Source organism: Venturia canescens, chromosome 9, assembly GCF_019457755.1.
Source record: "Venturia canescens isolate UGA chromosome 9, ASM1945775v1, whole genome shotgun sequence".
In the NCBI taxonomy this organism is placed as follows: Eukaryota; Metazoa; Arthropoda; class Insecta; order Hymenoptera; family Ichneumonidae; genus Venturia; species Venturia canescens.
The window spans coordinates 10070903-10094156 of record NC_057429.1 but is presented as its reverse complement, the minus strand read 5'-3'; the positions used below and the strand labels follow the sequence as shown (position 1 = coordinate 10094156).

The 23254-nt window shown below is 37.0% G+C and overlaps 2 protein-coding genes across 2 annotated transcripts; both read left to right on the top strand.

Moving 5' to 3' along the window:
- Positions 1-4690: 4690 nt before the first annotated feature.
- On the top strand, positions 4691-9267 carry LOC122416060 (retinal dehydrogenase 1-like). Its single transcript, XM_043428731.1, has 10 exons — positions 4691-4865; positions 5536-5640; positions 5738-5839; positions 5933-6098; positions 6910-7214; positions 7395-7497; positions 7917-8215; positions 8332-8540; positions 8702-8776; positions 8891-9267. Exons 1-10 carry the CDS (start codon positions 4812-4814, stop codon positions 8958-8960), a joined length of 1488 nt encoding a protein of 495 aa, XP_043284666.1. The 5' UTR covers positions 4691-4811; the 3' UTR covers positions 8961-9267.
- Positions 9268-10465: 1198 nt separating this feature from the next.
- On the top strand, positions 10466-18213 carry LOC122416038 (retinal dehydrogenase 1-like). Its single transcript, XM_043428704.1, has 11 exons — positions 10466-10571; positions 10714-10891; positions 11345-11449; positions 11585-11686; positions 11861-12026; positions 14081-14385; positions 16025-16127; positions 16207-16505; positions 17560-17768; positions 17866-17940; positions 18022-18213. The coding sequence occupies exons 2-11, from the start codon at positions 10856-10858 to the stop codon at positions 18089-18091; spliced, it is 1470 nt and encodes a 489-aa protein (XP_043284639.1). The 5' UTR covers positions 10466-10571; positions 10714-10855; the 3' UTR covers positions 18092-18213.
- The last annotated feature ends 5041 nt before the right edge of the window (positions 18214-23254 follow it).

Below are 23254 nucleotides of genomic sequence, written 5' to 3'. Positions count from 1 at the left end.
CGATACAATGTTGCCATGCTAGACCATGTTAAAAACATTGAAAATTTCAAAATGATAAGAATTTCATAAAATTTGGTGAATGTAATCTTTAAAAATATACGTGACAATATATAACAATAGTTTATTGATATTTCGCCCAAAATAAGACTTTTTTCAAGAGTGACGATAATCGAAATTCGGCGTTTAAGGGGGTGAAACAGGGGGTTGGAAGTCGAAGTATTATCATGTTTGTGGTTCCCAATTTTGACTATGCAGCGTCCATATTCGATTGAAAATGCGACTTTTTCGGAGGGTAAAGAACATCGAAAATGCGGCTTTAAGGATGGAAGAGGAGGGTGTTAAAATCTGGCTGTAAATATATTTGAACATCATTTTTGTTGTTTCTTTTATTTTCTCTACGAAAAAAATTCTTTAAAAATTAGGATAAACTTCCGAAAAGCTGTTACCTCTGATTGGCTTCAAATTTGACACAGACCTTTTTGACGTTATAAGAAACCCCGTATGTGTGATTTCAGAAAGGGGAACGACGAATCACGACAAATCAATGTAAAACGCAGGACAAATTGAATGTACGTCGAAAATCGAAAAAGTCGATTTTTTTCTTCTTCGAAGCGCTGTAAATTCGAAACTAAGGCTCAAAATGAAAAAAGTTATTCTTCTTTTTCGTATTTTTTTGGCCCATTTTCCATAACCCAACCATCAAAAGCAAGCGCCAAAGATACCGCGTAATTTTCCCTTCTCGAGTAATTGAACACTCAAGTTCACGTGCATAAGTATAGAGTTTAACCCTACACCTCATGCGCCTTTTTTCATACCCTCAACCTCATGACCGGGGTTTGAACGCACCCCACTCTTGTTCTGCTTATAAATCCGGTCCTACGATGCTAAACTGACTTTATCCTACACCATTTTCTTCGTTTTTTTATAACGAAAAGAATGATGTACGATAAAACTAATTTCAATTGAATTTATATATAAAAAAATCCGTCGATAATCAGTCGATAATGTCGCTTGTTAGGACGGGAGCGTAGTTTGAAGTTCGCGTGGGGTGAGCTCACACCCCAGTCATGCGTTCTAGGGTTAAATATATATACAGTTATACATCTCGTGCATAATAAGTTCGATTTAACGCTCAATTATTCGATAACCATTTGGTAAAAAATATTGAAAAAATTTGTATTTGTATATACTTGATGCCAAAGAATATTACCACCAAATTTGATCACATTCTGATTATTTTGATTTCGTGATCCAACCTCCTTAAATGTGCATACTTTCGAAAAATGCAATAAAAAATCGATTTTTTGAAAATTCTTATCAGAGTAAACCCCTTTAAATGTCTGCTCAAACAAATTTTTGAAAATATTTATGCATCGACTGACATCCTGCCCATCGATTACCCAAACAAAACTAAATACAAAAGTATTTCGCGGTTAATATATTGTTCCAATCCGTACACATAACGGTTTAGAAAGAATGTATTTGTACTGCGTGAGATAAAAATCGCAAGTGTCACCACAACCTCGCAGTATTGCGAGGTATTAATTTACAGTTGACACGGCAAATTATTTGTTGGCGAATATTGCTGTTCATTACGTGGCTCAACGTAGCGATTAAATTGAGCGTTAATAGCGAAACTAGAGAACTCAAGTTAACAAGTCACTTTGTGAATTACTAAAAAGAGCACTAACAAATAATTTTCCTGTTCGATCTTTCCAACAAGTCCCAAATTGTGGCCCAAACAAGCTCTTTCTTGTGATTTGATCTTGAGAAATTCCCATTTGAAAGATGTGGAAGACGAAAAAGAAACTGAACACTGAAGAACACTGGCGTGAGGCTCGATGAGTGGCTTTGATTTCATGAAGGCGAAGATTTGTCTTGAAGTTTTTCTTTTTTCTAATTGAGTGATAGAAGATTTCACGAAGGTAATTGGCTGGCCTGAGAAGCTTGGGTGAATGACTTCTAAAATGATTTATGACAAAACACTCGTCCAGTGTGAAGGCTATTTTTAAGTCTCATTTTTATTAACATTTTTACGATTTTTTTCGAATCAATATGTTGAATATGACGATGGAACTGAAATGAAGTCCAAACATTTTTTTACATTTTAGAAAAAAAACACCAATTTTTAGCACTTTTGTGAATTTACTCAACGGGTAAATTGGAAAATGGTGGCCGGCCTGTTAAATTATTTAAAAGTAAACAATATTTAATTTTTGCGCGTTGAAACTGTTTCTCGTAGAGTTTTAAATGCGCCTGGTGCGTCATTAACTCTTATCATGTGCACTTTACTCGAATGCTCCTACTAATTTCTTGCAGGTGTCGTCACTCGTGGCACTAATAAAGCGACTCAATTCGCCGGAGGCAACAAATTTTTCCATGACTTATTTCACATTTAAAACAAATGAACATTCCTTCACGATTATCGACTACACTAAAAATATTTCTGGCATCGTCCAATCTTCATGGTCCGATAACTTTATCGCTGGAAATGAGTACCCAAAAACTTTTTTCATTTCGCAATATTCTCTTGGTTTCTTAATTCCGACAGTTTTAGGGTCAATAACTATACAGCGATTACGCCATCAGTTTCCCTTGGAGAGTATCAGAATTCTGGTACAGAATGCAGAGAGTTGGTTTCTGCAAAATATCAATGTACATTTCCCAGTCAATTGTTCCAATTCACGAATTAAGTAGCTCAATTTATCCGAGCTTCTACTTCACTTCAACGTCTATTCCATTCCATAAAGTGCATAAGGAAGGAAAATATTTCGGAGCAAAAACTATATCGATCGAGCTCGCCCAGCTTTATTAACCCGTAGACACGACACTGGTGCAAATTTGCACCCACGAAAATTTGAAGTGTCTCAAACTTCAAAACTCCTTCCTTCAATTTCGCCATTTTTCTTTCGTAAAACTTGATTTTTCAATTTTTTTAAAATGATTGTAATCGGTTACTAACGAATCGTTACCCCTAAAAAGTCTCGTTCTAAGATTAATTCCATACATTCATCAACGAAATAAAAACGTTTTGAAAAGCTCAAGTACAAATTTGTTAAAAATTCATACCGCAATGATATCTGGACTATTATCGCAGCATGAATATGCATAAATGTGCACTGTACAAACTTTCTGTATGAAAATGAATATAATCGTCTAGGAAGTTTTCATGCAATTCGATGTATGAAATTTCACATATACGATTTTTTAAATCCAAAACTGGGTATTGTGCCAAAAGTATGTACCCATGAAAATTACTATACTTGTGTATATGAAAATTAATGCACGTGCGATGGAATTCTGACTTTCATGTATATTAACATTAAAAGCCATGTGCCAATATTAATATACTGTTGTATATTAAATTAAGTATACATGCGTTTCACTTTGATTACTAAATCGTCATTTTTCCATATTTTTGCTATTGATGTAGCCAAAAATACTACGAAAAAAAATTATTTTATTAATTACAAAATGACTGACAAAATGTGAATCTTTGTGGAAGTGCGAAAAATCAATTATTGTTGAGAATCATCCTGATGGAAAATGCGGTGAGAATAGCAATTGGCAATATTTTTTATGTACTTATTTCCATTCTCACAATCATGCGTTATTCATGGAGAGAATTAAATTTGAAAAATTACCGTGAGTAACGATAATGAGGTGATGAACTGCAATTCATGATATTATTATGGCAGAAAAATTGAACTTTTATATAAATTAAATAATATTTACTCTTGTAAAATTGAAAAATCAGAAAAATCTTTGAAATTTTACTTTAATTTAATTAATATAAATTAATATTATAAATTTATATTATAAATAATATTATAAATTAATATAATAAATTTAATTAATATAAATTAAATAATATTTACTCTTGTAAAATTGAAAAATCAGAAAAATCTTGGAAATTTTACAGTGCGTTAGAGGAATTGAATACTTTTCGTTAACTTGTCCCTGCAGTCAAAATATATCATGGTAAATTTTACAGTGAATTTCTTGCTATAAATAATACCGTTAAATTCTCTTCGTATTCATCGAGAATTTGATGATTTGGTCGATACGATAAAACTAAATAATTGAAACTTTGAAAATGGAGCCAAAGAATTTGTTCGTTCTTCAAGAGATTGAAAGAATGAAAATTGAAAAAAAATTATTCGTGGTGTGAAAACCGTATTTCAGAAAATGCAAATAAAAGCTTGAATCCTTGAATAACACAGTTCGACCGACTGCCGATTTTTTCATCGAATTTTAAACTTGTTTGAACTCCAAAGAAAGCGGATTTGAAAAGTGTTGAAATTCGTTGAAACATCCGCGTTATCAAATAATAACGAAAGCGATAAAACTGGATCAAACGAATGAGATAAGAAACTCAAAGTCATCAGCGAACGACTCGTATTTAGAAAAACGAATAGAAAGTTTTTTTCGGCGACAAGATTTTTTGATGGTGCAAAAGGGGCATTTTGGCCATTGCAGATCCACGCGTCAACGGGTTTCTTTCGCAAAAATGGCTTATTCGAAATTCATGTTATTTCGGGGGTTACTCGATTTGAGAAACGACCGAAAGCTGTAAGGACTCATGAGTGAGATCTAAACGCGCGCACTGACCCAGCGCTTCATATTCGCCCCACTCTCGCGACGCAAAACGCTTCAAAGTTATCTCAAGTGGCGTGCTCGGTGAGCCAGAATTACATCTCCTGCGCTGAGTCGCGCTCGTGGAGTATATAAGATCACCTTGTCGGTAAATTCCAATCGAAATTCTTCATTCGAAGCCAGCCGTTCGAGCTAAGAGTTCTCTGACAGTTACAATGGTTCTCCCGGATTTTGCCAAGGGTGACAAAGCCGTCGTAAAATATACTCAGGTAAGCAACCACCCATTTCGAGCATTTAAGTGTTCAAAGATATCTGGGCAACATTGAACTTGAATGCTTTTGAGAAAAAATTTGTCGAGTGTTATTGAAGAGTGGAATGATTGCTCAGAATGGAAATATCGTTGTTTTGTGAAATTAGCGAAGCCTAATTTTATTCGGGAAGTATTCAATTTGTTTTTCAATATTGTGTCGATACTTATTCAAAATTAATAGCACTTAATTTTATTTATATCGACGTTTAATAATCATCGTACAACACGATTGCAATACTATTTTCTAAGCATGCAAGCTTTGCTGATCGAGATGCTGAGAATAAATAAAATTGGCATTCGAGTTTTGGTTCGATTGCAAAGCTAACGTTAGAATCGTTTTTTTGTTCGAATTGATTGTATCAACGGTGAGTGGGTCGATTCAATGAGGGGGAAAACATTTGTGAAACATTGAAATCGGGCGATATTTTTAGACGATTTTTTTAAACAACGTTGGATAAGAACGAAAATATTGTGTATTCGTATTCTATCAAAATGTTCAATGAAAATACAAATTTCATAAAGCGAAGGTATGCAAGCGATCGTTAGTTATTTATGTAGTAAATAAATTTGACAGAATCATAATTTTGGTTGAGTTGCCAAAGAATAAATAATGTTAAGCTTCGTTTCAGTTGTTTATCAACAACGAGTTCGTCGATGCGGTGAGTGGAAAGAAATTTCCAACGATAAACCCAACGAACAAGACCGTCATTGCTCTCGTATCGGAAGGTGATAAGGTACGATGAAGTAAACATTTTTTTTCACAGTATTTTTTATTCGAGCATCGAGCATGATTTTGCAGAATTTTCATCACTGTTTTATCTCATTCGCTAGGATGACGTCGATAAGGCAGTTTGTGCAGCTAAAGCTGCCTTCGCTAGAGGTTCGCCTTGGCGGAAAATGGATGCTACTCAAAGGGCTCGCCTCATGTACAAGGTAAAAGATACGACGAGACGAACGTGAAACACGAATTTCTATCGAATCGATAAATTTTAGTGACTATTTTACAGTTCGTAAAATATTTTACAGTTGGCAGATTTAGTCGAACGCGACATGGAGTATATTGCACACTTGGAAACTCTCGATAACGGAAAACCTTTGACAGCTGCCATGACGGATGTCAAATGCAGTATCGATGAAATTCGTTACTATGCAGGCTGGGCTGACAAAATTCACGGGAAAACCATTCCTGCTGGTGGGTTTTCGTAGTTTTTAAAGAATTCTATACAATTGTTGAGAGGTTGAGGCACTTTGGAAAAGTTTTGCAGAGGATTTGCTTGGGATTTTTTCTCGAAATTCCATTTTTCGTAAAAACGCTTTCCTCATTTTTATATTTGAATGAATTTCCTTTTTAAGGAGTTTCAGTACAGAAGTCAAAATATTAAGAAATTGATGAAATTTGGTGATAATGTTCTTCAACATCAAGTGCGAAAACTCAAATTTTTTCAAAATTTTCTTCTACTTAGTTATCGAGTAATTACGCATTAAAGCAGATTTCTCATGCCCGGAATGTATACCTATATATATGGAAACGCTATACTTATACACGTAAACTTTAGTGATCAATTATTCGATAACTATGTAGAAGAAAAATCTTAAAATATTTGTGTCGTCAAATTTGGCACTAAAGAATATGTTCACCAAATTTTATAAAATTCTGAACTTTTTGAATTTTTTAATTTTTTTAGCATGGATTAGCATGGCAACATTGTATCGCCTGTACCGAAACTCCTTAACGATCCTGCGTATTTTTATTTGAATTTTATTACATTTTTCATTTATTTATTATCAATCATTTAACTTTTAAAACTAATTAACTAATTAGTTTTATGTTATAAATAACTAAAAAACTAAAACCTAATTGACTAAAAAAAATTAACTGATTGAAAACTAAAAAATCAATTAAAAAAATTAAACGAACGACATTTAAATTTCTCTTCTCCGTATCGATCACAGCTTTTACTCAGTCAGCTTTTCTAAAAGAACCGATTTTTCTTTCTCTCTAGACGGGGGCGATTTCGTCCTCACTCGGAAGGAACCCGTGGGCGTAGTCGGCCAAATAATCCCATGGAATTTTCCGGTGCTCATGGTCGCGTTCAAATGGTCACCGGCTCTCGCAGCCGGCTGCACCATCGTCATGAAACCTGCCGAACAAACTCCCTTGACAGCTCTCTACCTTGCCTCGCTCAGTAAAGAGGCAGGCTTTCCACCGGGCGTTATAAACGTTATTCCGGGCTATGGACCCACCGCGGGTGCTGCCATCTCCGAACATCCGGACATCCGAAAAATCGCGTTCACCGGATCCACCGAAGTTAGTGCTTACGGATCAATGAATATCGGTGAAAATCGGTGATTTTCATTGGCCCAATTTGCTTAAAATTTTACCCAACATCCGACGTGGATTTTTGTCGAATTGCTCACGTCGTGGTTTCAAACTCGATTTGAATAACTCTAATTGTTATTTAGTTAAAATGATTTTTACTCACCGCAGATTGGACACAAAATCTTATCAGTGGCTGGCAAAACAAATTTGAAAAAAGTTACCCTCGAGCTCGGTGGTAAAAGTCCTCTGGTCGTGTTCGAAGATGCTGACGGTTGGTAACAAAAAAAAATACTTAAGGGGGATTCTGCTTTAGAAAGTCAAAAAAATCGATTCTTTTAGGGAATGATTTTGGATAGACGGAAATAATGGCGAACTTTTCGATATAGTTTCAAGGATATTTCGAGATTACAAAAACATTGTTTTTATGTGGGAAATACTAATTTGTATACTAAACCTTCATTTCATAAGAAACATGATCATCTAGAAAAAAATCATCGACAAATTCAATTTTCCTATATTTATAAAAATCGAATAAACTCAGTAGCCATACGAAATATAAAACTATTTAAAACTTTAATCTTTATTGAATGTAAAAACGTTCGTTTTGAATGGAGCATAAAATCAGCATTTTTTCATATTAAAAAACCATTATATTTCCATTAATATTTAAAAAAAAATGACAAATTGCAGTTGCACACGCTGCGTTACTGGCCCATTATGCACTCTACTTCAACGCTGGTCAAGTGTGCATCGCAGCATCACGAACATTCGTACATTCCAAAATATACGACGAATTCGTGAAGCACTCGAAAGAATTGATCCGAAAAATCAAAGTCGGTGATCCCTTCGACGCGACCACGACACAGGGGCCTCAAGTCGACAAGGACACGTACGAAAAGATTTTGAGTATGATTGAATCGGGGAAAAAGGAAGGAGCTTGTCTCGAATTGGGAGGTAAACCTTTGGACTCGACGGGTTTCTTCATCGAGGTAACTAACTGCCAGAAATACGTTACTAATGAACGTATTCAATTGAGTGTCAAATTGATTTTCGAAAAAACAGTCCTCGTAACTGATTTCGAACTTGCTTTTTCTCACGATTTAAGCCCACGTTATTCACAAACGTAACCGATTCCATGAGGATCGCAAAAGAAGAAATATTTGGACCCGTCCAATCGATCTTCAAGTTCGATACTTTTGAGGAAGTGCTGCAACGAGCCAATGACACTTCTTATGGGCTCGCTGCAGGTGTCATCACCAAAGACGTGAACAAAGCCATTGCGTTTGCCGAAGGCATCGAGGCTGGAATCGTATGGTAACGATTCATTTTTTCACCTTCTGCCACGAGCTGAATCGCCTTTTTTTTTGAAGAGGCATTGAACTGGCATAGAATTTTGGGAATTATTGTCTCCTTCATCGTTCAAATATTCCAACAAAACGTCATTGGAGCTTCAATTTATTGAGCTTTGATTTTAGGGTCAACAATTACGGAGCAGTCGGACCATCAGCTCCGTTCGGAGGCTACAAGAACTCTGGTATAGGACGGGAGAAGTGAGTGGACATGAAAAAATTCTCCGGTCAAATGAATTCCAATCGGATGATTGAGATTTCACGTTTTTCCAAGTTTCTATCACGCGTTCAAACCCCTCGTTTCGATTGTTACAGCGGATACGAAGGAGTGGAAAACTACCTGGAAACAAAAACGATCTCGATCAAGCTCGCCCAGCCGATTTAAAAGCGTGGATCAGTCACCAAACCTCACTTGGAATTTTCGAAATGGAAATTCTCGACACAGTTTGAACGATTGAAAAAAATCAGCCCACGCAGGGCGATGGCAAAAATGGGCTGACATTTTTATTACTTCGATCGGGCGAGCGGTGTGGAAAAATTTCATTTTCGAAATTTGCAACTATCTTTTTCGCACTCACGGTTGCGATGTACCAACTGATCCATCTTCTTAAGGGGTATCAACATAAAAATGCTACTGTCTGTACTCTAATCGTATTTCGAACATTCGAAAATAAACTTTTTCCACTCTCCGAGTCCTTTTCTACTTCACATTATTCCGAGCACTTATTCCAGCGTTGAAAATCAAATCTCTGTGTGTTTTTGTTCGACATAGGGGAGACCGGGGCAAAACGGGATACCCGAAAAATGAGAGGAATTTTTTTGTCTTTTTTTTCTTTAATTTTTATGTACTTGTCCAAAAAGAGCACGAAACATATTTTTTCCAAACTATTTTGATTTTTTTTTAAATTCGTTTTTTTGCTAATTCCCTTTTCTTACATCACTTCCAAAGTGAAAACGTTTTTGCACAGATATACGAAAAGTATTTCTATATATGTAAAGTAAAAAAGTAAAGTATGTTTGCGAATCATCGTCGTGCGTGTGGTTACACCTGAACATGAATCATGTGCCCACTCCGCATAATTTTACCACTGAATCCATGATTCAGTGCATAAATACAAATTTTTACAAAATAAACATTGGCAATCTTCGTTATTATTCATATCATTAATTTTCAATCGAATTACAGAGGGTGCGTTCGACGTACCTTAGAGCGTTGTAAGCGCTAAGAGCGCTCACAGCGTGCGCTCGACTTACGTTTGAGCGCTGTAAGCGCTGAGATCGCTTTCAACGCTTACAGCGGTAATTCAGAAGCACTCGGTTACGGGTGCAAAATGCACCCAAGGTGCATTGAATTGAAATCACAGTAAAAAAAATTTCATGAGTTTTTGAAAGGTACCCCATTTTGCCTCGGGATTTTTTTTTTTTTTTTTTTTAATTGAAAAGAATTCCAGTACATTTCTTAGTTTTTGGGAGTAAAAAAATAGACAGAGCTTTCCAAACTTTTGAAAAGTTTAATATTTCCTTAGGTATCCCGTTTTGCCCCGGTCTCCTCTATAACATCGAGGATTATGAAGTTCTTATGCGAATTAGCATTCCTTATTGAAGCAATTTTGATTGAGAATAATCTCGACCAGAGATCCGGCAGAATCGACACAATTGATGTTTCGTTAGCTTCGTAAGAAAGTTTAAGTATTCTCGAAAAAATGGGAGAAATCAAGATAATTGGATGGACCGATCGACGCGGTTGGAATTATAGAAATTTTTTCAAGATTCTTTACTCAAAAAGAGATGAGGTCTTTCGTCAGATCTCTGTTTTATCGAGTGAAAAATATAAATTCCTAATTCCAAACGTTCGACGACCGTGAGCGCTGATCCCCATCTGCGACTGTCAGACCGGCGAGTCTTGTTTTTTTTCAATTTATCCCCGAGGATTCTCACTCGACGTCAATCAAGCAGATTAGACGAAACGAAGCCCCCTACCAAGTTCAGTGTCGAGGTACATCATTTTCGAATATTAATATATTTTTGCTCTTTTATTTATATACCGTTCACGATAGTCATTGAAGAAGGAGTGGCATCGCAGCTGATTTATCAATGCAAGTATATTCTCATCGAATGGAAAATATTCCCCCTTCCAGCCTCAGCATCGTTCAAATCACGTGCTCAGGATATATAAAGGAGACCGAAGTGTTACGACTTTGCTGTCGGTCCAAAACGCCTGAGGAATCAACTTGCACATTATCTTTTTAACGATAAAGTCTACGCTTCGTTTCGTACGAAATGGCCAACCCGAATCCAACCATCAAATACACGCAGGTAAATCAGCCCTTGTTTTGACAGTTTGCAACGTTCTTTTCGATCGGTTTCGTCGACCTCATTCTTCAAATATCGCAGTTCCAAAACGTTTTTTTTTTTATTTTTTTTTTTATAACTGATGTTAATTGCAATTTGTTATTATTTTAAACATTCGGCGATGTTGTTGGGTGTACTGATGTTTGCATGAGCCAAGTTGACATCCGTTCATGTCGGATCCTTTTTGTTGACGATTTATTGTTACTTCCGATTTAGTTCTAACACTTGGTCTCTCGGTTTCAAGGTGCGATTGGCTATCCTCGTTCGTCCGTAACTGGAAAAACTTTTCTTGTGGTTTCTGTTGTAGCATTGAGAGCTTCGTTTGGTCAACGTGTTTATAAAATTTTTTATTTTCTCATAGATTTTGCATCGATTGGACTCGTATACGATTCGTTAATTTTCTACGTCTTGTTGCAGATTTTTATCAACAACGAATTCGTAGATTCTGTGAGTGGTGAAAAATTCCAGACGATAAATCCAACAAACGAGGCTGTTATAATTGAAATATCAGAGGGAGATAAGGTTGGCTATCATTTTCAAAGTTATTTATAGCTGTTTCTCGTCTCGCGCGATCGAGCCCAATGAATTTGGGATTTCGGTACTTTTGAATATTCCGCTCGATTAGTACGTTTCTCATTCGATTTTCATTCTCGTCAGGCTGACATCGACAAAGCAGTGGCTGCAGCGAAAAAAGCTTTCGCGAGAGGATCGGTATGGCGTGAGATGGATGCTTCGGCCAGAGGAGTTTTGATAAGCAAGGTAAATGGAATTTTAAAAATATAGGAAAAGACAGCAAATATTTCCGAACAAATGTTTCTCAAATATTTGAAAACAATTTTAGTTTCAAAATTGTATAAATTCTCTAATTAAAAACCATTCAAAATCATCGACGATATTAAAACTTTATTAAAAACGAGGAAAAAAATGTTCCAGTTGGCCGATCTTATCGAACGCGATCAAGAGTACATTGCCAACATCGAGACCCTCGACAATGGAAAGACGTTCGCAAGTTCCCTCGGCGACATAGAAGCGAGTGTAGGAACTTTGCGATACTATGCTGGCTGGTGCGATAAAATACATGGAAATACTATTCCGACTGGTGAATATCGCGTTTATTTTATTATCTAAATTATTATTTATAGGGGATTCTTCGAGGGAGTCTAAGCCATTCAATTCGTACGAAACAAGACTAATTTATTTGTTTCTTCATGAATTCGAACGCCACCATTATCTCCCCTTCGGAAAAAATTATCCACGACTGCCTGTGCTCGTCCAGACCAGACAAACGCTGTTGGTTGATAACCTTCGAGTAAAATAAATCGCTTTAAGGTAGTTCTGTATGTGCACGTACGAGCTAAAAGTTTGGGCCGCGGAGTAGAATTTTTTTTTTTTTTTTTTTTTTAATAAATACAGAAAAAAATTAGAGCCTTGAGATCATTTATCTCATCTAGCTCGTATAGGTTAAGGAGAATGGCTACATTCGTCAAAATGATAAGAAATTGATGAAATTTGGTGATAATGTTCTACAACATCAAGTGCGAAAACACAATTTTTTTTTAAATTTTCTTCTGCTTAGTTATCGAGTAATTACGCATTAAAGCAGATTTCTTATGCCCGGTATAGGGAAACGTTATGCTTATACACTTGAACTTTAGTGATCAATTACTCGATAACTGTACAGAAGAAAAATCTTTAAAAAATTGTATTGTCAAATTTGGCATTAAAGAATATATTCACCAAATTTGATTAAATTCTTATCATTTTGAAATTTTTAATGTATTTAACATGGTTTAGCATGGCAACATTGTATCGTCGCTAGCCACCCTCCTTAAGATCATATGTTTAAATCAGAATACTTAAATGCTACGTCACAGTTTCATCTTCGTCACAGCTTCTTTTTTATTTAGTCTAATTATTGTTAGTTTTTACCTGATGAAATATTGGACTAGGGTGCTTGCGAGCTGTTTGATCAGAAATTAAAAGTGATGACGTTTTGATTTTTGAGTGCGTACAATGAAATCCAATGCTTATACGGTGCTGCCGGCTACACACGGTTTTGTCAAAGCTTGCACGCCTGTCGTACACAATCGCGCCTCATGCACGAATAGGTCCTCTACAGAGATAGCCAGTGGCGCTGTAATCGTGGCAACAACGCCATTCTCCGGTATTACTTTAGCGTCGCGAGCTGCAAAATGTCAGTGTTTCCTGAAACCTCATTTATTCGTCACGCAAGAAGTTAAAAAGTCTTCAAATGATAATTCAATCGAGAAAGGTCGTCAAACGTTTGAGAAAAAGCTTTCATATTGTTTTGTATTGCGCCTATCGGTTCGCCACTGTTGCCACGTCGTCACAGCTGGCCATGCGCCTGTTCCGCTTCACGTAAAATTAACACAGTTCATCAATCGATAACTCCGAAACTAGATGGTCAAAAATTCCCATTTAAAAGAAAATTAATCCCACAATAATACCGAATACACACGATTGGTTTTATTTTGAAGTCGTAAGATCCGTTCAGGGGCGGTAATAAAAAATGTAAACAAAGTGCTATCCAGTGACGTGTTAGGCATCGCGTACAAAATGATCCATTTTTAATCGCTAATATCTCGAAAACTAAATGGTGAATCGATCTTAACCCTACACCTCATGTGCCTTTTTTCATACCCTCAACCTCATGACCGGGGTTTGAACGCACCCCACTCTTTTTCTGCTTATAAATCCGGTCCTACGATGCTAAACGGACTTTATCCTACACCATTTTCTTCGTTTTTTTATAACGAAAAGAATAATGTACGATAAAACTAATTTCAATTGAATTTATATATAAAAAAATCCGTCGATAATCAGTCGATAATGTCGCTTGTTAGGACGGGAGCGTGGTTTGAAGTTCGCGTGGGGTGTGCTCACACCCCAGTCATGCGTTCTAGGGTTAAATTTCGACAGTCGATCCACGAAGGCTATTATTGCACCGTATTTAAATTTTCAAAGAAAGTTCAGAACTACCTTAAACGTTCTTTCGAGTTATTTTACAACGAAGTATAATCAATTCGTACATTATGTTGCAGAATGAAGCAGGACATTCGCGATGCTTCATAAACTCGTCCGATCTTAGAATGCACGAAAATTCGTTCTTTCAATGAAAATATTGTTGTTTAGACGGAGGAAATTTCTCCATGACGATCAAAGAACCTGTTGGTGTCGTCGGGCAAATTATACCATGGAATTATCCCCTGATGATGTTGGCATGGAAATGGGGCCCAGCACTCGCGGCCGGATGTACGATTGTGCTCAAACCAGCTGAGCAAACTCCCCTCAGTGCACTTTACGTTGCTTCTCTCGTTAAAGAAGCCGGATTCCCACCAGGCGTCATTAACGTCGTACCCGGATATGGACCCACGGCTGGTGCTGCACTTGCCGAACATCCTGACGTCCGCAAAATCGCTTTTACCGGCTCAACTGAGGTCCAATTTTTTCTATTTAGTTTCAATTGCAATTTACACGAAATTCTTTCTTCGTTTGATCCAAATTTCCTTCCTTTTAGTTCAATCAATTCGAATTGTATTTAACACTTTGATTTCGCGTTTTTTTTTTTCAATTTTTCGATTCACTACACGGAGGGAATTAAACGGTAATATTAAGCGTGAAATTCACTGTGAAGTTCACCGAATGTTTCTCACTACGGGGACAAGTCAACGAAAAATATTTATTCCTGTAACGCACTGTAAAATTTTTATTATTTTGCCCAATTTTCAGTTTTATTATAGTAAATATTGCAGATAGTAAAATTTACGGTACGAATACTGAAATTCACAAAAATTTTAGTTTTAAAAAAATTTACGGTGCATCGCGCTAAAATGTCTTTGCCCCGACGTAGATACAGATCACTCGATTCCGAATTCCGGTGATTTACACACTTCAATAAAGTAATAAAAAAAAAAAAAAACATACTTTTAGACGTACTCCGGTAAAAGTTCCTACTTTGAACGATGAATATTATTTAATGTGTAGGAAAATTTAATTTTTTCACCATAATAATGTCATGAATTGTAGCTCATCACCGCACTGGATGGTAATTTTTCAAATCTAAGGTAACTCCTGTACTGCATGCTAGTCAAATGAGTGCTAAATTTTCAAAACGCTTTTGGACCAAGTTTAACGTACCGATTAAAATGTATTGTTAGTGGATTTGTATTACAGCATATCTTATTAAGATGTAAAAATATTAAAAACGCTAGTTTTGCATAACCATCAACTGACAAATGCAAATTTCCAAGCTGACACATTTTCACTGGTATTTTTCAAAGAATTATCTGCGTTTTTTCATCGATTTTATTGCAACAAGTCTCATTTTGTTCGTCAACCGGTCCTCTATGAATCCACCACGTAGTTGTTTTTTTAACTTGATCGTTTCACTGTTGCAGCTAATTGTTAATTAAGTGAAAAAACTTTTTCATTCATAATTTCTCTCAGGAATGAGTTCAAAGGAAAATCTACGTGGTGAATTGGTAGAGGATCGGTTGAGGAACAAAATGAGACTTGGTGCAATAAAATCGGTTAAAAAATACAGATGATTCTTTGAAAAATAGCTGTGAAAATGTGTCATCATGGAAATTTGCATCTATCAGTTGATAGTTTTGCAAAACTATCGGTTTAAATATTTTTTCACGTTAATAAAATATGCTTGAATACATATCTGCTAACAATAAGTTTAATCGGTAGGTTGAACTTGGACTAAAAGCGTTTTGAAAATTTAGCACTCATTTGACTAGCATGCAGTACAGGAGTTACCTTAATTCTCTTCGTGTACCTCTTTCATTTGATTCGAAAGAATTTGGTGCCTCCGAATGGATTTTACAAAATTTTTATTCAGATTGTTCTGCTTTTCGGGTTACTTATTTTATCGTTTATTCTGTTAACGTTTTTCACTGAAGATTGATCTTTCGTATTTATTTTTGTTTGTTTTGAAAACTCGTGAATTCGTGGTTTTTAAATTTGAATATTACCACAAAATCCTAGACGCACTTTCTGGTCATTTGATCAAAAAAAGAAAAAATACAATTTGACAAAGAAGGTACAACGAAATTCTTTGGTATTTTCCAGGTTGGACACAAAATAATGGCAGCTTCAGCGAAAAGTAACTTGAAGCGGGTTACTCTGGAACTCGGTGGGAAGAGTCCGATTGTAATTTTCGAGGATGCTGACAGTAAGGATTTCTCGTTTGTATTCGATTGAGTTGCCCTTGTCAAGTCGATGATCCAACCAATTTTTCTTCCATCTCGAAGTAAGCGAGGCCGCAAGCGTCGCTCACGAAGCTCTTTTCGGAAACCACGGACAGAGTTGTTGCGCCGGATCCCGAACGTTCGTGAGTTCCAAAATCTACGACGCGTTCGTCAAAGAAGCAACGAAACTGGCGGTTGCGAAGAAAGTTGGCGATCCGTTCGACGCGGAAACGGACCAAGGGCCACAAATCGATCAAGAAATGTTCGACAAGGTTATGGGTCTCATCGAGTCTGGTAAGGCCGAGGGCGCCACAGTCGAAACAGGCGGCGCTCGTGATGGCTCCGTCGGATTTTTCATAAAGGTAAACACTGCGTTTTTCTCACTAATAACGAACTACACTCGTGAAAATCGTTTAAAAAACCTGATACGTCGAGGGAAAATGAACTCCTCAAAATTTCTGGGACGTCAATCGGTTCGAATACCTTTTTTATACAACTAACCTCATCCCTGGATACGACTTAGTTTTCTTAAGGTAGTTCATGCACGAAACGATTTTCTTGTCTTTAAATTTACACAGCGTTTAAATGGGTAATCGACTGAGACGCATATCAAATTTTAAAGGGTTCGTCTTATTCGTTATTGAGATAAACGTGCTTAAATATGAAAAAAAATTCGCAGGGTTACAAGGACTGTGGGTAAAAAATCGTTCATCTTTCCATATAACGAATGAACACGCCTTAGGAAGTTTATAAAAAAGTACACAATTACAATGAAGTGTATAACGGAGGTCTGGGAAAAAATTCGAGACGATTGTCTTACTAGCAATAAAGATATATTACGTTAAAGATCGAACAAAATTGGTAACGAGCACTCGAATAACTTCACATTTGCTCATTTTGCATTTTGTTTTTTCTTGGCTTGGCCCATTTCTGTCACAGCCTTCTGTCTCTTTATTAATACTTTTTTCTTGCTCCATTTCCCTTTGCACTCTCTAAAGGAATTTTTTACATAAAAAACTGTAGCATTTTAGCCAGGGACGAATGAAATTTGGGGTTCAGTCAATGATGGATCCTCTATTAATTAACGGCTTGTAATTTCATTCGCCAAAGGATAAGTTAAAAAAATGTATTTACAATTTCGAATTAATGACTCTGACATTAATTTAGAGTGATAATATTTTTAATTATGGAGTAAAAATCGATCCAATTTAGACACTCGTAAAATATGATTCTTCGGGCATGACCTACCTCAATTTTTATAATCAGAAATGGAAAAAATAAAAATCATCACAAAACGTGAGTTATTCGAGGAAAATGTCTGCCTGTAAAAGCTTTGCAAATGAAACGTGAATGGAACGAACGTTTGATCTGTGCAAAAACTACTTTCGGGGGTTCTATTTCCTCTGGGATTTTCAGCCCACCGTATTTTCGAATGTGACCGATGACATGAGGATCACGAAAGAGGAAATATTCGGTCCGGTTCAATCGATCCTGAAGTTCGACACGATGGAGGAAATCATTGAAAGAGCGAACAATACTTTCTACGGTCTGGCTGCTGCGGTCATCACCAACGACATCAACAAAGCATTGACCTTCGCTCGATCCGTTGACGCCGGAAGTGTTTGGTACAAAAAATTATTTTTCGCCATTTTAAATCGGTATTCGCATACAATCGGACCGGAAAATCGTCAATTTCGATGGAAATAACTTTTTGGATTGCAGGGTCAACTGTTACGATGCCATCACTCCTCAAACTCCGTTCGGAGGATACAAAAAATCTGGAATCGGCCGTGAATTGTGAGTTCTGTAAAAGAAAAATCTTAAAATTCATTAATTTTTCATATTTTTTTTGGTCGTAATGTCATCCTTCATTTTCAGGGGGGAGGACGGCTTGGAAGGTTATCTCGAGACGAAGACCGTTTCCATCAAATTACCAAAGATCATTTAAGCTCCCGAAGTTTATGGTTGAACAACACCGAGCAAAAAACTCTCTTTACGAACGCTTTATTAAACGAATAATCCCATTTAAGGAAGAATGTATTTTTACGAATAAAATGACTTTTGCATTGAGTTTTCTTTCTTGAAATACTGAAAATATCTTTGAGAATGAAAAAATGATGAAAAAAGATATTCAGGCAGAAGAAATTCACAAAACTTTTGTAAATGTCACTCGTTGAATTTTCCTGATGCTATAAATTGATTCGGAGTGTGCATTTGTCAGGAGCATACGAAACGACTCCGGAGCACGAAACTAGAATATTTCATAACAAAAAATAAATATTTTTAATTTTTTGTTTAATAACTTATTAAACTTTCAATATTTAATTTATAAATAAATAAATATTTTCGATTTATTATTCAAAAATTTGTAATTTTCAATAATTGATCATTAAATATCAATATTTTTAATGAACCGTTTAAAAACTTTTTAAACTTTTGATATTTAATTCTAATAATTACCGACGGCGCGTTCCGGCGCACGCGCCGTCGATCATCGAACACCGCCTAATAAATAGCGGGAAATTCGAATTGATCGAGCGGCTGAGCGCTTTCCAAGCGATTGTTATCGACGATACTCTTGATATAAAATCGCGATAAATTAGAGAGAGACGAGACATGTTTTTAAATGAGTCAAGGCTCTCGATTTTTTCCACCGCAACGAGTTTCGCCATAAAAGGCATCGAAAACCTCGGCAACTTATCGCCTCACACGCCGGCGCCCTGGAGCGCACACACAACACTTGATCTTGCATACGGTCACTTGACATTTGGTGTCCAATCAGGATATGTTGCGAATGTCACAAAGCCTTATAAGGCTTAACGCGACACTTGGACGGGAAAAGTGATGCGGATTTTTACTTTTTTCATAACTCCTCATTGCACTCTTTTTATTTTGTCGTGTTGATTTTGATTATTTTTAAACTCACGAAAATTCGTGGCGACCTCGTCGAGCCACGTCATTTGGGTTGTTTTCTTTGACTTCTACTTTATAAAAGAAAATTATTCGACCCCCGAAACAATATAATGATAAACGAACCTGCATTTCAACAGTCAATTTAAGGTAGATCGTGTCTAAATTGGATCGACTTTTACTCCATAATTAAAAATATTATCACTCTAAATTAATGTCAGAGTCATTAATTCGAAATTGTAAATACATTTTTTTAACTTATTCTTTGGCGAATGAAATTACAAGCCGTTAATTAATCGAGGATCCATCATTGACTGAGCCCCAAATTTCATTCGTCCCTGGCTAAAATACTACAGTTTTTTATGTAAAAAATCCCTTTAGAGAGTGCAAAGGGAAATGGAGCAAGAAAAAAGTATTAATAAAAAGACAGAAGGCTATGACAGAAATGGGCCAAACCAAGAAAAAACAAAATGCAAAATGAGCAAATGTGAAGTTATTCGAGTGCTCGTTACCAATTTTGTTCGATCTTTAACGTAATATATCTTTATTGCTAGTAAGACAATCGTCTCGAATTTTTTCCCAGACCTTCGTTATACACTTCATTGTAATTGTGTACTTTTTTATAAACTTCCTAAGAAGCGTTCATTCGTTATATGGAAAGAGGAACGATTTTTTACCCACAGTCCCTGTAACCCTGCGAATTTTTTTTCATATTTAAGCACGTTTATCTCAATAACGAATAAGACGAACCCTTTAAAATTTGATATGCGTCTGAGTCGATTACCCATTTAAACTCTGTGTAAATTTCAACACTTCATCAAGAAAATCGTTTCTAATTTTTTACTTTTCGTCGCATTCTCAGCGGATCGAACATTCTGAACAAACCCCAAGCTTTTGTGCTTCGTGTAATTCGTCGCCGAAACTTTGAACCCCGCCAATCGATGCACAAAAAACATCGTCAAAGTTACTCAGTGAAATAACCAAACTAAGAAACTTCTAATGAATCCTAATAAATCTTAAATGAGGAGCAATTAAGGTACAGAAAATGAAGGTTTGACATATAACAGCTCGATCGAGCATATTATTCCAAGTCGTACGAGGATGATCGAGGCTGTAAAAAAAGGTTGACTAACCAGGACCGAGCAAACCCATTGCCCATTGACCATGACACGCATCTCAATTCAAGGAGATCGAGAGAGAGAGAGAGAAAGAGAGAGAGAGAGAGAGGGAGAGAAAGAACACAATGGCGATATAGTCACAACTATAAGTTGACCCGAATGCCAAAATCGTTCGGTACAGAGACCCGGTTTATTCCGAAACGTAACAAAGTATAAAATAATAAGAGAAAAAAGCGTGTATAGATCGGACGCTACATATGCGTGGACGGCCTTGGGAAAACCTTCCGCAACTTTAGCGAGTATACAAACTGGAATAACTTTCTCCCAGCAATATTTATTTCGACTTACGGCCGCAAGTGAGCTGTTCGAATCGAAGGAAGAACTTGGCTCGCTCGATGCCATCATCTAATCATATTTTCTCGTATCACTCGATGAGATCATGCGCGATAAATCTCTGGAAAAATCGCTTGTAAAAAAGGTAACGTATCGCTCGATTTTGATCCGGCACACGAATAACTCGAGTCGAGAGTTGTGTATCACACTTCTAAATAAACGATCCTTAGATGGTCCATCTTAATCAGGAGCATCTCGAGATAAAAATAGCTTTTGAATCTTCCACGAATATATGTCGACGCAGCCTGCGAGAGAAGTTTATAGGGGAGTATGGGGCAAAGTGGCCCACTTAAGGAATTTAACGAGTTTTGTCAGGTAGCACATGGTCATTTACTTATTTTTATGTCGCCAAACTGATTCCACCTCATTATTGCTCGAATTTAAAAAAAAAAAAAAATTTTGGGGCAAAGTGGCCACCCCCTCAAATGCGATGAAAATCGATAATTGTCACTTCTGGTTAAATAGACGTTGGAATTGACTGTTCTCGCATGGAACATTGAAGGATGCGATAAAACGAAAAGAAACGAGGCATAGTACGAACCCTCCTTCGATAGGATGAAAAAAAAATTAGTCAGAATACTTCGATAAATTTTGCCAAATTTTTTTTCATGCCGAAAATGAATATCCAGCCCACTTTATCAGATAATAAATGATCTTTCGACTATTGTTGAGTCTTAAAACTCTTTGTTCATCCTCTTTTTCCTCATTTGGTCGAGAAAATTTTTTGGGGCAAATTGGCCACCCTCTCAAATGCGGTGAAAATCGATAATTGTCACTTCTGGTTAAATAGACGTTGTTTGTAATAGCCTGTTCCTGCATGGAACATTGAAGGCCGCGATAAACCGAAAAGAAACGAGGCATAGTAGGTACCCTCCTTCGATGGGATGAAAAAAGAATTAGTCGGAATACTTGGATAAATTTTGCCATTACCAGTGGCAAAAGCCCGTTCTTATCGGGGGCAAATCGTGGAAAAACCGCCATTGTCACAAGTCTGTCGTATCGCGCAAATCTAGTGAGTAAGAAAAAAGAGATCATGAAAAAAGAAAACATGCCTAAAATGGGCGCACACCTTGTGCGCAGGTGTTGATGAAGATGAAGTCCATTATAAGTACGATTTTTGTCAATTAAAATAAAATAGACATTTATGAGTAATTCGCAAAATGATTCTCACCCTCTGCCTCAAATAGCTATCAATTTCTCAAAAAACATAGAATTCTCACTGATTCTGTGCCCCGCCAGAAATCGGAATTGCGTGAGTGGCCACTTTGCCCCAGAATTCAAAAATGCCCCAAAAAAGTGGGTGGCCACTTTGCCCCATGTGGCCACTTTGCCCCATGTTCCTCTATATTGATACGGAGACACTACTTGACCATCTTTTTCCTCTTTTTTACGGTGATTCCAACGCCTGCTAACCATGTGACGCGATCGATAGGTCGATGATGAATCACAGGCCATTATCCGGCACACGGAACGCAGGGGAAATGGTACAATGGGGCAGGATGGACCAGTTTTTCAGAGCAATTCATAAAACCTCGTGCACCGTCGTCGGAACGCATTCGTTTGTTCAATTTCGCTGGTTTTCGTTCGTCATTTGTGTGCGTCGAAGAGATTTTTATTTCAATCGAAAGATCCAGAAAAAAAGAGTCGAACGAATACGAATAAATTGGTCCAGGTAGATTCGGCCTTTAAAAATGGCACGTCTTCGCACTGCAGACTCCGATTCGTTTGAATCTCTGTTTAAACGCTGTTTAACTTCTCATCGCGCAGGATCCGATTACTATTGAGAAAACAGACCGTCATTCTATTTTTTCTACTTCTACGTCGTTCTTTTCTCTTCCGAACGGTAAGAATGAACGGACGACTCACAGTCAGCGATGTTCTATTTTCAGGCGCCAAAATATAGCACCGAAGCTCAACTTCCAGGGTGTATTTCCAGTTACTCGACACCGCTGCAACCCACTTTCGCTTTCTGATACAAGCAAATGCGTTTATTTTCCACAACTTTCCTCGATAAATCGTTCATTTTTTCTTCGATCTTCGCACACGAACCTTTGGATCTTGTCCCGGTACCAAAATCCTCGACGCGACTCGACCGACCGCTTGGAAAATTATTTTTCAACCATTCTCCATATTCGATCGACGATGCATTGGCTTCTAATCGGAGAAACGAAACCTGCAACAACGAATCGTTAAAAACTGATGAAAATTTATGTTTTTCATCAACGTGTTCGAAAGAGCTTGACGAAGAGAATCTAAAATTTCAAAAAAAATTGGCGAGTTTTACAATAAATTGAAAGAATATTTAAAAAATCGTGGAAAATCTGAGGAAATGAGAAAAATTGCGATAAATTGAACGTTCTCGTTCCACCGCTGTTTACGTGAGATTCGAGTTCGGGGGCAGGTTCTCCTTTCGTCATATCTCGGCTATTAAAATCTAAAGATATTCCCCAAGTTTTCGTTTCCGTAAGTCGCGACGGTGGATCAGAGCTCTCCGCGCTTTCTCTCTCCCGCAGTTCGCTATCTCGACGATCGTGCAGGCTTGTGGAAACATGAGCAAAAGCAGTGGCAGAAAAGAGGGAGGAGGGGCGGCGGGAGGAAGAAGAATACGAAGAGGAAGACGAGGACGAAGAAACGCGAAGAGCGCGTACGAAGGTTCGAGAGTAGGGATAAGAAATCACATTGGCGGCGAG